This window comes from Equus caballus, chromosome 1 (assembly GCF_041296265.1).
Source record: "Equus caballus isolate H_3958 breed thoroughbred chromosome 1, TB-T2T, whole genome shotgun sequence".
Classification (NCBI taxonomy): domain Eukaryota; kingdom Metazoa; phylum Chordata; class Mammalia; order Perissodactyla; family Equidae; genus Equus; species Equus caballus.
This window is the reverse complement of record NC_091684.1, coordinates 56286545-56303474: the sequence shown is the minus strand read 5'-3', so window position 1 is coordinate 56303474 and position 16930 is coordinate 56286545. Positions and strand designations below refer to the sequence as shown.

The 16930-nt window shown below is 35.6% G+C and overlaps 1 protein-coding gene across 26 annotated transcripts in view; it reads left to right on the top strand.

Annotated features, from left to right (window-relative positions):
* Positions 1 to 16930, top strand: part of CTNNA3 (catenin alpha 3) — a 1507895-nt gene that overhangs the window by 833813 nt on the left and 657152 nt on the right. For 3 of the 26 annotated variants that reach the window (XM_070225880.1, XM_070225876.1, XM_070225872.1), the window contains exon 10: positions 8270 to 8548. The exons of the other annotated variants lie outside the window; for them this stretch is intronic. In XM_070225880.1, the coding sequence (XP_070081981.1) occupies positions 8270 to 8275 (6 nt within the window). In that variant the 3' untranslated portion in view covers positions 8276 to 8548. Of the gene's footprint in view, positions 1 to 8269; positions 8549 to 16930 lie in introns of those variants that run through there. 26 annotated transcript variants of the gene reach the window in all.

Below are 16930 nucleotides of genomic sequence, written 5' to 3'. Positions count from 1 at the left end.
CAGAGATCAGAAAAAATAGGAAGATAGAAAAGATCAAAGAAACTAAGAGAGAGTTTTTTGAAAAGATAATCAAAATAGACAGATCTTCAGCTAGACTCACCAAGAAAGAAAAAAAGAGGACTCAAATAACCAAAATTATAAATGCAAGGGGAGACATTATAACTGATACCACACAAATGCAAAGGATCATAAGAGACTATTATGAACAATTATACACCAACAAATTGGACAACATAGAAGAAATGGACAAATTCCTAGAACTATACAACCTACCAAGACTGAGTGATGAAGAAATAGAAAATCTAACCAGACCAATAATGAGTAGGAGATGGAATCAGTAATCAAAAACCACCCAACAAAGATCCTGGTACCAGATGGCTTCACTGATGAATTCTACCAAATATTTAAAGAAGAACCAATGCCAGTTCTTCTCAAACTCTTCCAGAAATTAGGAGCACTCACAAACTCATTTTATAAGCCAGCATTAACCTGATACCAAAGCCAGATAAAGACACAAGAAAAGAAAATTATAGGCCAATATGCCTGATGAAAATAGATGCAAAATTTCTCAACAAAATATTAGTAAGTTGAATTCAATCATACACTAAAAAGATCATACATCATGAACAAGTGGGATTTATTTTGGGACTGCATGGATGGTTCAGTATCTGCAAATCAATCAATATGTTACACTACATTGACAAAATGAAGGATTACAGTCATATGATGATCTCAGTAGATGCAGAAAAAGCATTTGACAAAATTCAACATCGTTTCATGATAAAAACTCTCAACAAACTGAGTGTAGAGGGAATGTACCAAAACATAATAAAGTCCATATGTGACAAGCCCACAATGGGCAAATACTGAAAGCTTCTTTTCCAAGATCAGGAACAAGATAAACATGCCCGTACTCACCACTTTTATTCAACATAGTGCTGGAAGTCCTATCCAGAACAATCAGGCAATAAAGAGAAAGAAAAGGCATCAGAATTGGAAAGGAAGCAGTAAAATTGTCTCTATTTGTAGATGACATAATTTTATGTATAGATAATCCTAAAGACTCAACCAAAAAACTCTTAGAACTAATCAATGAATTCGGTAAAGTTTCAGGATACAAAATTAACAGACAAAAAGCAGTAGCATTTCTATACACTAACAATAAATTTTCTGAAAAAGACATAAATGATCTCACTTACAGTAGCATCAAAAACAATAAAATACTCAGTAATAAATTTAACCAAGGAGGCGAGAGATTTCTACTCTGAAAACTACAAGACATCGATGAATTGCAGAAGACACAAATAAATGGAAAGTTATCCCATATTCATTGACTGGAAAAATTAATATTGTTAAAATGTCAATACTTCCGAAAGCCATTTATAGATTCAGTGCAATCCCTATCAAGATTCCAATGGCATTTTTTACAGAAATAGAACAAACATCAAAAATTTATATGGAACTCAAAAGACCTTGAATAGCCAAAGAAATCCTGAGAAAGAACAAAGCAAGACATCACACTTCCTGATTTCAAGCTACACTATAAAGCTATAGTTATAAAAACAGTATTGTACTGGCATAAAAACAGACAAATAGACCAATGGAACACAATTGAAAGCCCAGAAATAAACTCAAGCATATACGGTGAATGAATATTTGTCAAGAGAGCCAAGAATACTCAATGGAGAAAAAACAGTCTCTTCAATAAATGGTGCTGGGAAAACTGGATATTCACATGTAAAAGAGTTAAATGACTCCTATCTTACACAAATCACAAAAATTAGCTCAAAATGGATTATAGACTTAAATGTAATTCCCCAAACCATGAAACTCTTAGAAGAAAACAGGAAAAAAACCTCCTTGACATGGATCTTGATAATGAATCTTTTGAAATCACACTGAAAGCATGAACAACAAAATAAAAAATAAACAAATGGACTGCATCAAACTAAAAAGCCCAAAGAACAAAAGAAACCATTAACAAAATGAAAAGACAACCTATGGAATGGAAAAAATTATTTGCAAACCATATATCTGATAAAAGGTTAATATACAAAACATGTCAAGAGCTTATACAACTCAATAGCAAAAAAGAAAAAAGAAATCTATTTAAAAAATGGGCAAAGGACCTGAATAGATATTTTTCCAAAGAAGATATATGAATGGTCAACAGGTACATGAAAGATGTTCAACGTCACTATTAGGGAAATGCAAATTAAAACATCAATGAGAAATCACCTCATCCTTGTTAGAATGGCCATCATCAAAAAGACAAGAGATAACAAGTGCTGACATGGATGTGCAGTGTTGGTAAGATTGTAAATTGGTATGGCCACAATAGAAAACAGTGTGGAGGGTCTACAAAAATTTAAAAATTAAAAATAGAACTACTGGAAATTCTACTTCTGGGAATATGTCCAAAGAAAACAAAAACCCTAATTCAAAAAGATAGCTGCACTCCTGTGTTCATTGTGGCATTATTTATAGTAGCCAAGACGTGGACACAACCTGTCTCCACCTATGGATTAATAGATAAGAAGTTGTGATGTGTCTATAAATATATATGTATATATATATACACACACATACATATAATATGGTATTTTATATATATATGTAGTATAATATATATACATAATGTGGTATATATTTTATATATATGTAGTATATGTAAATGGAATATTGGAATATTATTCAGCCATAAAAAATAAGGAAATGCTACCATTTGTGACAACAAGGATGGACCCTAAAGGCATTATGCTAAATGAAATAAGTCGGACATAGAACAACAAATACTATATGACCTCATTTATATGTGTAATCTAAGAAAGCAACAACAACAAAACAAACATCAAACTCATAGAAAAAGAGGTCAGATATGTGGTTACCAGAGATGGTGGGTACAACAGCAACAACAACAAAAACATCAAACTCATAGAAAAAGAGGTCAGATTTGTGATTACCAGAGATGAGGAGTAGGGGGCAGGGGGGAGGGGGCATTGGTGGAAGATGGTCAAGAGGTGCAAACTTCCAGTTATGAGGTAAATAAGTACTAGGGATGTAATGTACAACATGATAACTACAGTTAACACTGCTGTATGATATATAGGAAAGTTCTTAAGAGAGTAGATCCTAAGAGTTCTCATCACAAGGAGAAATGTTTTCTTTTCTTTTTGTTGTCTATATGAGATAATGAATGTTAATTAAACCTATTGTGGTAGTAGTTTCACAATATATGTAAATCAAACCATCACAATGTACACCTTAAACTTATACAGTGATGTATGCCAATTATATCTCAATAAAACTGAGGGAAAAAGGCATACAAACTGGAAAGGAAGAAGTAAAATTGTCTATATTTACAGATGATGTGATATTATACATGGAAAACCCTACAAATCCCACCAAAAACTGTTAAATTCAGTACAGTTACAGGATAAACAGTTGCATTTCTATACAGCAATGAATTATCATAAAGGGAAATTAAGAAAAAAATCTCATTTACAATAGCATCAAAGAGAATAAAATACTTTGGAATAACTTTAACCAAGGAGGTGAAAAATCTGTACACTGAAAACTATAAGACATTAATGAAACAATGGAAAAAGAAACAAGTAAATGGAAAGATATTTCATGATTATGGATTAGAATAATTAATATTGTTAAAATGTCCTCACTACCCAAAGCAATCTATAGATTCAATGTAATTTTTATCAAGATTGCAATGATCTTTTTCATAGAAATAGTCAAGACAATCCTAAAATTCGTGTGGAACTACAAAAGATCCCAAATAGCCAAAGCAATCTTGATGAAGAATAGAGCTGGAGGCCTCACACTTCCTGATTTCAAACTACAGTACAAAGCTATAGCAATCAAAACCATATGGTATTCACATAAAAACAGACACATAGATCAACGGAACAGAATAGAGAGCCTAGAAATAAACCAATGCATGTATGGTCCATTAATTCACAAGAAAGAAGCCAAGAATATACAATGGGGAAAGGACAGTCTCTTCAATAAATAGTGTTGGGAAAACTGCTCAGCCACTTGCAAAAGAATGAAACTGGACCACTATCTTATATCATAAACAAAAATTAACTCAAAATGGATTGAAAACTTAAATGTAAGACCCGAAACCATAAAACTCCTATTTTTCCACAAATGGTTTTGGAACAACTGGACATGCACATGGAAAAAATGAATCTAGACACAGCCCTTATACCTTACACAAAAATCATCTCAAATGGATCATAGACCTAAAGGTAAAATGCAAAACTAGAAAACTCCTAGGGGATAACATAAGAGAAAGCCTAAATGATCTTAGGTACGATGACTTTTTAGATAAAATGCTAAAGGCATTTACATGAATGAAACAATTGATAAGCTGAACTTCACTAAAATTGAAAACTTCTGCTCTGAAGAAGGCAATGTTGGGGTCGGCCCGGTGGTGTAGCGGTTAAGTTTGCACTCTGTTTCGGCAGCTGAGGGTTCACAGGTTGGGATCCCAGGAGCAGACCTAGCACTGCTCATCGGGCCGTGCTGTGGTGGTACCCCACATAAAATGGAGGAAGATTGGAATAGATATTAGCTCAGTGACAATCTTCCTCAAGCAAAAAGAGGAAGATTGGCAACAGATGTTGGCTCAGGGCCAATTTTCCTCCTTCCCCGCTCCCCCTGAAAAAGGTGATGTTGACAATAAGAAGACAAGGTACAGACTGGGAGAAAATGTTTTCAAGAGACATATTTGACAAAGGACCATGTCCAAAATATACAAAGAACTCTTAAAACTCAGCAATAAGAAAACAAACAATGCAACTAAAAAACGGGCAAAAGGCCAGAGACCTGAACACACACCTAACCAAAGAAGATATAGAGATGGTAAGTGAGCATAAGAAAAGGTGTTCAATGTCATATGTCATTAGGAAATTGCAAATTAAAACAACAGTGAGGTATTACTATACATCCGTTAGAATGGCCAAAATCCAAAACATTAACACCACCAAATATTGGCAAGGATGTGGAGCAACAGGAACTCTCATACACTGCTGGTGGGAATGCAAATTGTACCGCCACTTTGGAAGACAGTTTGACAGTTTCTTATAAAATTAAACATACTCTTAGCATATGATTCAGCAATTGCATTCCGTGATATTTACCCAAAGGAGCTGACAACTTTGTCCACACAAAAACCTGCACATTGATTTTCCAGCCTCTTTATTCACAATTGCCAAAACTTGCAAGCAGCCAAGATGCCCTGCAGTAGGTGAATGGGTAAATTGACTGTGATACATCTAGAAAATGGAATATTTTTCAGTGCTAGAAAGAAATGAGCTACCAAGCCATGAAAAGACATGGAGGAATCTTAAATGCATATTACTGAGTGACAGAAGCCAATCTGAAAAGGCTACATACTGTATGATTCCAACTATATGACATTCTGGAAAAGGCAAAACTATGGAGACAATAAAAAGATTAGTGGTTTGGGAGGCGGGGGTGGAGGGAGGTAAACAGGCAGAGCAAAGAGGAATTTTGGGGCAATGAAAATATCCTGTATGATATTATAATGATGGATATATGTCATTATACATTTGTCCAAACCCATAAAATGTAAAACACCAAGAGTGAGCCATAAGGTAAACTGTAGTTTACATTATGATATGTATGATATGATGTGTCAGTGTAGGTTCATCGATTGTAACAAATGTACCACTCTGGGGGCGGATGTTGTTAGTAGGAAAGGCTATGCATGTGTAGGAGTTAGGGGTAAGTGGGAAATCTCTGTACTTTCCACTCAATTTTTCTGTGAACCTAAAACTGCTCTAAAAAAATAAACTTAATTAATTATTTTATTAATTTAAGAAGTCCCAGGTAAAAATGAAAATCTAGTGATATGAAAAAGAAATTCCAAGATGTGTCATTCTTAAATGTCTTGTATTAGTGAACATCATTTATCTCTGATCAATAGTTGATCAATATTATTTCACTGTCTTTGTCTAAATGCTATAGCCAGAATCTCTAGCATATTAATTAGATAGGAGCTGTAGTGTATCTGTCAACTAGCAGCACTTCAGATATAAGATACACCTAGAAAAACAGCCAGCAGGGGACATTTACACTCAAATTGGCAGTTTTATTTGATTTAAAAAATTCAATGATTTTTAGCAAAATTGGCAAGGACCAAAGGAGAAACATTAAAGTAGTAGTATTTTTTTTAAAAGATATTCTTGAAGACAATGAAAATGGCTATGAAATTGCTTTATAAGCTTGGAGATGCACAAATGGATCTGGCATTCTCGCTGTGAGAACTTTGAAGGCTTTTAATCTCCAGAATGCATACATTTTATGTTACCATAATTTCCAATTTCCAAATCTCGCTTAGGTTTGGCATGGGGTGGTGCTAATATCTTTGATGCCAGAGATGAATCGATGAGGTCTGTGGCAAGAACTAACAGCAGGAAGCACCGTCAGCAGCTTTCTTTAAGAAATGGACTGTCGCCATCAATTCTTCTGTTTAGACGTCTCGACTGTTGTCAGTATAAGCATCCCATTTGACCTATGAGTTCATGCCAGTGGGAAAAAAATCCTCTCGTTGTGTACCTGATTTTATTATTTTTATGGTTGATATAAACCTTTTTTAAAAAGCAAGAGGAAGATAAATGAGGAAAAGCATAGGGATCACCCAAGATCCATCTATTTCTATGCCTGTTTCTAGGATACCTTCCTCCCTGAGAATTGTAACTGAACGACCCACACGAGAGTAGTTATTCCTCACAGGGGCAGGAGTCTGCTTTTTTGGGAGTCCTGTTTTCTAAATCTTCCAGCATATGAAAGCCACATTTCCATGACAAACCGGCATGCCACTTCTGAAAGTTGTGGTCCGCTTCGGACAATTCTGCAGGGAGCTAACAAAGATTAGACCCGAGTTGTGACTGGCAGATAGCCTAAGTGATGGTCTGTAGATCAGCTTTCCACAATTCAATTTGTGTTCAGAAGACTCATAGCTATAAAACTACTTGCTGAATTAAAAAAGGATTGTAGTGCTGTGGTGAGAGTGTGACCTGCAGGCAGTTTTATATGAGCTAAATAGAGAGGTGTCCAGGCTTCGATGGTGTGATCATTACATAAATGTGGATTTAGCAACTTCTTGTTCACAAATGTGGCCACGATTAACCATTTAATTTTGAAGAATTTCCAGCTCATTTACCATTTTTGAAGATCGTCCCTGAGCTAATATCTGTTGCCAATCTTCCTCTTTTTGCTTCAGGAAGATTGTCCCTGAGCTATCATCTGTGCTAGTCTTCTTCTATGTTGTATGTGGGATGCTGCCACAGCATGGCTTGACAAGTGGTGTGTAGGTCCACGCCTGGGAACCAAACGCACCAACCACATGCCGCCAAAGCAGAGTGAGTGAACTTAACCACTACGCCATGGGGCCGGCCCCACGATTTTTTTTCTTTTTACCTTGTTGACGTACTGAATACTTTCTTTCTCCAAATTATGGACCACATAGGAGAAAATAAAAATGTTAAAGCTCAAGACAATAAACACTTCTTTATCTTGTAAGCAACATTCAAGTGATATAAAATAAAAATATTTTATTAAGATTCTATTCCTAGCTCTTCCACTGGACTATGGGTATTATGCTTTTGGGTAAGTAACAGTCCACTAGCATTTTATTTCTGTTGTGCCTTCTATCTCCATCATCCTAATGAAAAGAATATTTTGTTCTCTTGAATAGTTCTTTGAGATTATTGATCAAAATGCAATTAATAACCCCTTCTACCAATCACAGCTCCATGATACTGTCTTTCTGGCACATACCTGCACATGCACATGCGCACCACAATGCATCCACTTTCAGCAGCATGTAAGAGGAAAGTATTTAAAGTTGTGGGAACAAACCCCAGTAGGGATGAAAATAGTTCTGCAAATATGTGATACTCATGGAGAGTCCAGGGAACTCACTTTAGACTCTCTCTGCATCTGTTTTTGTGGAGAGACGTAGAAGTGATTCCCTAGTACGCCCTACGGCAGTGAACAAGCTGATTGGTGATTCAGTTTCCTCAGATGCAGAATGGGAATAATGCTGCCTTACAGAGTACTGTGAAGATAAAATTCTATGGTTCACGTGCAAGGGCTTAGAGAAGGAAGAAGAATACGATGCAGATAGTACTTACAGTAATAGCTATCCTGTGTAAGTGCCTTTGTGTGCTAGACAATGTTGCATACATTATTTCATTTAGATATTATTTGCTTCATTTTATAGAAATGAAGGTTAAGAATGGCAAATCAGCTTGCCAGCGTCACACAGAAGATGGCAGAGCTGGAATATGTGCACAGGTCTGAATGGATTCAAAGCTCATCCCCTTTTTCTTCTGTTACACCTTTTATAAAATATCCTTCTTTGTCTTGGCAAATGATTTTGGCTTTGAAATCTATTTTTAATATTACCTAGTAATATGTGTTAGCATTTACACAAATGAAAAAATCAACTTTATTACCACTGATTGGATAGGGGACAGCCAAATAAAAATGCCTAAGAGAACTGCTAGTCTGCATTCTTTATTTCAAAAATAAAAAATTAAGGAACACGCCTAAGGCGTACAGTGCAGTGGTACAAGGGTGATTACCGGAGCCCTCTATTGTAAATGCCATTAATATGACTCATAATCTCCTGTCTTATCATGGAGTAATGTTATGTACCTTTTCTCTCTAGCTAAGTCATCAGCACCTAGAATTCTGGTTTTATGCATTGCCAGATCTTCCATTTACAGTGCATTTGGTAGCCATTCTATAATTGTTAATTGAATGAAAGAATAATGTGAATACATATGGGGTACATCCTTTAGAATCAGGCCCGGCTTTTAAAGGATGGTGCACAGATAATCTAGTCCTTTAGCTATTCTGTGCCTCTTGACAATTTGTTTCTAAGTGGTAGAGTTAATGCCAGCAGACGAACTCGTTCTCTGGTATAGTTTTTACCGAGTTTACTGGTTGGCCTTGAGCAATTGCAGAATAACCAAATACAAGGTAAATATGGACTTTTTACGTTGTTTTAAAATCTTAGGAATCTGCGTTGATATTTCTGCAGATGCCAAACTTGAAAAGGCACCGAACTTGAGGATAACAAATAGCGTGATGCACACTAAGAGGAGCCATAGACCTTGTTGTGACTGATAACTAGGTACATGGAGATGACAACATTGTGAATGAGAGTGGTGAAGTGCTGAGGGCAGAGCTGACTGTGAACAGGTGACTGAGTTTATGCCAATCCATAAAAAATAACAAAGCCAGGGTCTTAAATTGTGACTCTAGGCTTTTAAAGAGCTTCCGTGTTAGTGTGGTTAAAAGAATTTAGCACTAGAATGAAGTAAGATATTTCAGAGGTCATTAAACCATCACTTGGGGGTGATGACTTCTGAAATACTTTATTGCAATTCATTTCCCAATATAAAGAAACCTTTAGAACTCCTAAAGACATATTGATTACACCTCAGACTCAAGAATAAACTCAAATGAACAGTTTCATTTATTGAAACACAAAAGAGTCTTAATTACACTGATTATTTTTTCTCTGTATCATTTGCTAAGCATTTTATTTGGGGATCATATATTAGCTAATATATACCTATTATTATAGGTATATATTATAAGGTAGGATCACTTTATGAAACAGTATTTGAGATTTTAAACTACCTAACTAGCCAATTATATAATAACATAAAGCCAAATTTTTAAAATATAAATGCAAATCAAACAACTTTTCTCTCACCTCTGAGTAGCCAGTGACCATCAGATGATATGTAGAAAGAGGCAATATGGAACCGTAGAGAGCGGCACTGAGGCACAAGACAAATATTCTGCCCTCTTCAGCTCTCTCACTAAGCAGTTGAGTGAGTTTAACAGTGTTAACCATTCCATTAGATAAAGATGTGGCAATAGGTGATCTATAAGTTGCTTCTAGCACTAAAATTCTATCAGTTCTATGATCCAAAAAAGAATGTCATATGCAAATGACATGATTCTATGTCCTCATAATAAATGACTTCTTAATTATTCAAATGAATGGTATTTTTGTCCAATTCAAAGAAATGAATTGGACAATGAATTAAGAAGAGAGAATTAAGAAGAGAGAAATAAACAAACTTCTCATAACAAACTTACCTAATCAGTCCTTGGTGTGTCCAGATTATCTATAAAAATCTAATAAGTGATCCAAAGCTTTCTTTGCCGGTGTGGAATCAGTTGCTTTTAGAATCAGAGGATGATTTTGCTCCATGAGAGCAGTCACTTTTCTACAGACTGCAGCCCTCCCACCCACAATTTACTCTCTGCCCCGCCCTCCTCCCGCTTTTCCTCCTGTGTCTTCTCCTCCTCTCTAGAGCTCTCATTTTCACTCTGAATGCATTCTTCCTATACAATTTTCTCTTTCATCAATAACTAGAAGCACCTCACACCAGGCACTGTACAATCCAATTGAGCGTATGATAGTTTTCCTTACAGCAGAAATGTAAAAGTCACGTCATTTTGAGAATACTTTCTAGTGTCTCTCCAAAATGGCTTTAGAGTATCTCTCTCAGGTAAACCATGGGATGTCTCATTTTTTCGGGAAGTATTTACAAAATCTCTTAATGGTGGTTGACTTACATGTAAGCCAACTTTTATGTACAGGTAAAAAGTCATACCCTGATGACTTTATTAGTTTTCTTTGTAGAGGTCTACCCCCTTTAGAGGTCTTTTTCCCTAGTGCTAGGGTTCTACCCTCTCTAGATATTAGCAATTGCTCTGTATTTAAACAGATCCAATGATGCCTGTTGACATTTTAGCCTCTAAAGCAATCTGATGACCTAGGCTTATCCCTGTAAGGAACATATATCTTATTTAACCAACATCACCAGCCAGTGGGAAGGTGTTGTGGCTGATCAATCTTTTTCATGCTGTTTTGACCATACCATATAGGCAAATGCAACCGTGGCCTGTGTGTTGGACCATCCTGGGTCTTATGTCCCTTAGCTTAATTTTATACCTCTTCATTTCATATCAATGAAAATTAATTGTTTTGGTCTTTCACGTTGCTATTTTAAATTCATGAATGAATGGTAAAAAACTAGGGGAAGAGGAAATGATGTAAAATACAAGCCTGTCAATTAAGCAGTATAATAAAGCAGGCAAGAATAATATATTAAAATTTTTCAGTATCTAGAGATATTAACTCATGAGCAGGTGAAAAGGACAAACAAAAAGAAATTGGGATCAGTAGAAGAGGACTCCTTTGTCTGGCTAATTAGATATCTTCTGTATGTGGAAGGGAATCTTAGTAGCAAACACTTATCCAACATGTTGTGGAAGAGGAACTCATGCCTTGTGTAATGAGTTGTAGTAGATTATGCTGAAGGCCTTTTTCAGCTCTAAAAATCTAACTTTATGTATTCCCAGTCTTCAGTTTACATGACCATTCTAAGTGGGAATTACCCTTCTCAATAACCAGCACTATATAAGCTACTCGACAAGGCCTCCCCTCGCTCTTTCTGATATCCGACTTTTTTTTCACGAAGTACTTTGATAATGTCTTTAGACTGTGTATTTTGACTTACCTTCCCTCTCCACAATCACAGATTTGTGTTTCCCTGTCCTTGGAACTTTGCCTATGCAGTTCTGTCCCTTCTACATAACTATTCCCCATCAGGGCCTGTGAAAGCCCTCCTTACTTCCTGGTTGAGGTGCCAGAAATCTTCCCTTATCTACATCAGAAAGCATTACTTCCACTTCCTAAATATGCTAAGACAACCTTTTAAAATTTTTCAATCATAATTTACCTTGTACTACGGCAGTCGTCTCCAAATTTTAATGTGCAGAAGAATCACCTGGAGGGTTTTTAAAAATAGTTTCCTTGGAGGACTTGTTTAAACAAAGCTTCTGGCTCACAAGTGTCCATGACCGACATTTCTAACAAGCCCACAGATGATGCTTATGATGCTCACAGACCACACTTGGAGAACAACAGTACGATCTAAAGAGAATAGTTTTGCTTCTCAAAGTTCAGGGCAAGCTTGTTTTTCATCTCTCTATTTCCCCAAATTCCTTCTTCTAGGAAATGTTCTATGAATAAAGGACCAAACAAGGTCAAGTAGAATTTAATCAGGCTTATTTTCCAGCTTGTGAAATCCCCATAGCGGTAATTTTGTAAAGATACAAAAAGAGAGAGACAATTCAATTGCAAAAGGAGTTTCTGTTTGTGTTCATGAGAACAACACATCTGACAAAGAAATGTCCTTTTCACGCAGAGGAAAGCAAACTATAGAAGGCAAAAGAGAAATGAACAGAGCACATTTTTATTCCATTTAAAGGGAACTACCATGTCCTGGAAAACCCAAATTTGGTAATTCTTAAGAGAATTGGGAAAAAATGAATAACTCAATGTATAAAAGAAAAATAATTTGACAAATTGAATATTACAGTGTAATCACATAAAGGCAATCTGGAACTTTCTGTTTTTGGAATTGAAACATAGAATCTTCCAAACCTAGGGAGCATATACCCCTGAGCCTCACAGATGCTGTATCAGTGTGCCATCTCTGTGTCTGTTAGGTTTTGCATTGTCACTCAGAAAATATTCTTACAACAGCCTAAAGTCTAATTTCTTTAGTTTATTAAAGTCCATGGTGCTCTTCTTATTGATTGAGTAAAGTCTCACCATGCCTGGCTGCTCTTAGAGAAATAGAACTTTCAAGACATGGTAAGACTGAAACAGTAACACCATTTTCGTTTTAATAAAGTGCCTAGTTTTTTTTGCAATAACCCAAAACAACAAATAGAAATAGAAGCACAATGTCCCACAATTCTGCTCTCAAGACATGAATTCTCAAAGGATCAGAGTCTGGCCAGCCAGGAACAAGCAGCCCTTTCTGCCCAATTCGCATGTCATCTTGGGCAGGCTTGTTGTAGTCTCAGAAAGGCTTTGTGCTCCATGTTTCAATATAGCCAGAAATTAGAATTCTTCCTTTAACGCTTTTCTCATACATATATATATATTTTTTTTCCGGGCTTAATTATATCTTCATATTTGCTGATGCAAAGTTGGAAAAATATTTTCAATCTCTGATTGGCTACTCCCTTGGGAGAATTGTTCTAAACTAGTGATTCTCAAGCATGGTCCTCAGAGCAGTGGCATCAGCATCACCTGGCTTATTAGAAATGCAAATCGTCAGGCTCTACTCCAGTCCTATTAAATCAGATGCTCTCCGAGTATGACAGGAATCTTTTAAAAATTTTTTTACAGGCCCTCCAGGTGGCTCTGATTCACACTAAAGTCTGAGAACCGCTGCTCTAAATGTGGTAGCAATGGGATGGATGGAGAAGTGGTTAAGTGATTAGTGGAAAACTGATTAGACATCTGAAGCTGTATGGTCCAGTAGGAAGCAGCTAGGAGATGTCTTCCACCCATCCTACTCTGGATCCTTTGTTCAGAGGCTTATAATCATGTACACATCCAGAGAATCTGGTCGCTCAGGTCTAAGGGTGACTAAGATGACTGAAATAGTTTCCTATTCTCCTCCACATCCCCCAACCACAATCAATAGTTCTCCTTCTGTATCCATTCTGGTGACTGCAACTTCTGGATACAACACCATCAGAGATGAAGTGGATTGGGACTTACGTTTAAGTCTTTAATCCATTTTGAGTTGATTTTTGTGTATAGTGTAAGGTAGAGTCCAAGTTCATTCTTTTGTGTGTGGATATTCAGTTTTCCCAACACCGTTCATTGAAGAGATTATCCTTTCTCTACTGTGTGTTCTTGGTGCCCTTGTCAAATATTAGTTGACTGTATATGCTTGGGTTTATTTCTGGGCTCTCTGTTCTGTACCATCAGACCATATGTCTGTTTTTTATGCCAGTACCATACCATTTTGGTCACAATAGCTTTGAAATATAATTTGAAATCAGGAAGTATAATGCCTCTAACTCTATGCTTCTTCGTCAGGATTGCTTTGGCTATTCAGGGTCCTTTGTGGTTCCATATGAATTTTAGAATTGCTTTGTCTATTTCTGCGGAAAATGCCATTAGAATTTTGATAGGGATTATGTTAAATCTATAAATCACTTTTGGTAGTATGGACAATTTAACAATATTAATTGTTTCAATCCATGAACACAGAATATCTTTTCATTCATTTGTGTCTTCTTCAATTTCTTTCATCAATGTTTTACAGTTTTCAGTGTACAGATCTTTCATCTCCTTGGTTAAATTTATAACTAAGTCTTTTTTTTATAGTATCCTAAATGGGATTGTTTTCTTGATTTTTTTTTCAGATAGATCATTGTTGGTATAAAGAAACACAACTGATTTTGGTGTGTTGATTTTACAGCCTGCAACTTTACTGAATTCACTTATTCTAACAGTTTTTTGTGGAATCTTTAAGATTTTTTACATACAGGATCATGTCGTCTTTAAGCAGAGATAATTTTACTTTTTCCTTTCTGATTTGAATTCCTTTTTTTCTCTCTCTTCCTACTTTTCTCTTCTTTCCTTTTTTTTTTTTCGTCTGATCACTCTTGCTAGTACTTCCAGTACCATGTTGAATAGAAGTGGCCAGAGTGGACATTCTTGCCTGGTACTGGATCTTTGAAGAAAAGTTTTCAGTTTTCCCCATGATTATGATGTTAGCTGTAAGCTTTTCATAAATGGCCTTTATTATACTGAAGAAATTTTCTTTTATACCTAAGATTTGGTAAGTTGTGTTTTCATTTGTGTTTGTCTTGAGATATTTTAAATATAAAATTCTGTTTTTATTTCCTCTTGATATATTTAAAATTCTCTTTTCATTTCCTCTTGATTCAGTGGTTGGTCAAGAATGTGTTACTTAGTTTCCACATATTTGTCAATTTTCTCACTTTTTTTCCTATTATTGATTTCTAGTTTCATTCCATTGTGATATTTGGTATGATTTCAATCTTCTTAAATTTATTAAGACTTGTTTTGTGACCTAATGTGATCTATCCTGGAGAATGTTCCATGTATGCTTGAGAAGAATGTGTATTCTTCTGCTGTTGGGTGAAAAGTTCTGTATGTGTCTAGCAGGTCTTAAAACTGTGAAAATCCTAGAAGAAAACATAGGGGAAAGTCTCCTTGACGTTGGTTTTGGCAATGATGTTTTGAATATGATACCAAAAGGTCAGGCAACAAAAGCAAAAAATAGAAAATTGTGACAACATCAAACTAAAAATCTTCTGCACAGAAAAGGAAATAATCAAAAAAAAATGAAAAGGTAACCTAGGGATTGGGAGAAAATATTTGCAAACCAATGGGAGCTAAAATCCAAAATACATGAGGAACTCATAAAACTCAATAGCCAAAAACAGACAACCTGATTAAAAAATGGGCAAAGGACCTGAATATATATTTTTCCCAAAGAAGGCATACAAATGGCCAAAAGATATATATGAAAAAATATTCAACATCACTAATCATCAGGTAAATGCAAATCAAATCACAATGAGATATTATCTCACACCTCTTAGGATGGCTATTATCAAAAAGATAAAAGATAACAAGCGTTGGTGAGGATGTGGAGAAAAACGAGCCATTGTGCCCTGTTGGTGGGAATGCCAATTGGCACAGCCATTATGGAAAACAGTTGAAGGTTCCTCAAAAAACTAAGATAGAACTACGTATGATCCAGCAACCCCACTTCTGAGTATATACCCAAATGAAATTAAATCAGTACCTCAAAGAGATATCTGTGCTCCCATATTCGTTTCAGCATTATTTACAATAGTCAAGATATGGAAACCACCTAAGTATCTATTGATGGATGAATGGATAAAGAAATTGTGGTATATGTATAATGGAATATTACTCAACCTTAACAAAGGAGATCCTGCTATTTGCGACAACAGGGATGAACTTGGAGGATACCATGCCAAGTGAAATAAACCAGCCACATGAGAAAAAAAACTTGCATGATCTCACTTATATGTGGAATCTAAAAAAGTCAAATCTGCAGAACCAGAGAATAGAAAGGTGGTTATAAGAGCAGCTGGGAAGGTGGGAGAAATTGGGATATGTTGGTGAAAGGGAACAAAGTTGGAGTTATGTAGGATGACTGTCTAGCAGTATAAGGTACTGCATGAAGACTATAATTAATAATACTGTATTGAATACTGAAAATGTGCTGAGATAAATTTCACGTACTCTCACTTACACACACACACAAATGTAACTATATGAAGGGATAGATGTGTTAATTAGCTTGATATAGTAATCATTTCACTATGTATAGGTATATAAAATCATCATATTGTACCCCTTAAAATACACAATTTTTATTAAAAAATAAAATAGTTTTAAAAAGAGAAGGATTTGGGAAAACACATTAAATGTAGTAAATTGTAAGTAGAACAGTATGATACCGCACCTATTGGAAGAAAAACAATGGGCTGCTTAAAATTATCCAGAAATAAATTCACCTATTTTACTTGAAAAATTAGGGAAGCAGGAGAAGATACAATCTCGGTTAAACTGGGTTTCATTGACAAGAACAGAAAGAGAACATCTGGCTGCACACAGGTAAATAGCGATGGAAATCAAAGGGAGTGTGTACATCTATTTGTATGAAACATGTTGGACACGGGTAGAGATCCCCTCATACAAGTCAATGAAAGCCAAATTCGGGTCTATGGAAAGACTTACTAACATAAGAAGGATTTAGTGTCTTAAGATTGCAAAGATAAGTCATTATTTTAAGAACAAATTTTTCTAGAATGTGTATTCTTTAGTTTCTCAGTAAAGGACTAGGAAACATAAAATATCTGAAGAAGTGGTGAAAGATGATATAAAATGATCATTTGCAGAAATACAGTTTGTAGGCATAAGAAATCTGGGATAAGAGGGAAAATTAGAAGAATACAAATTTATGAAATGATAAAA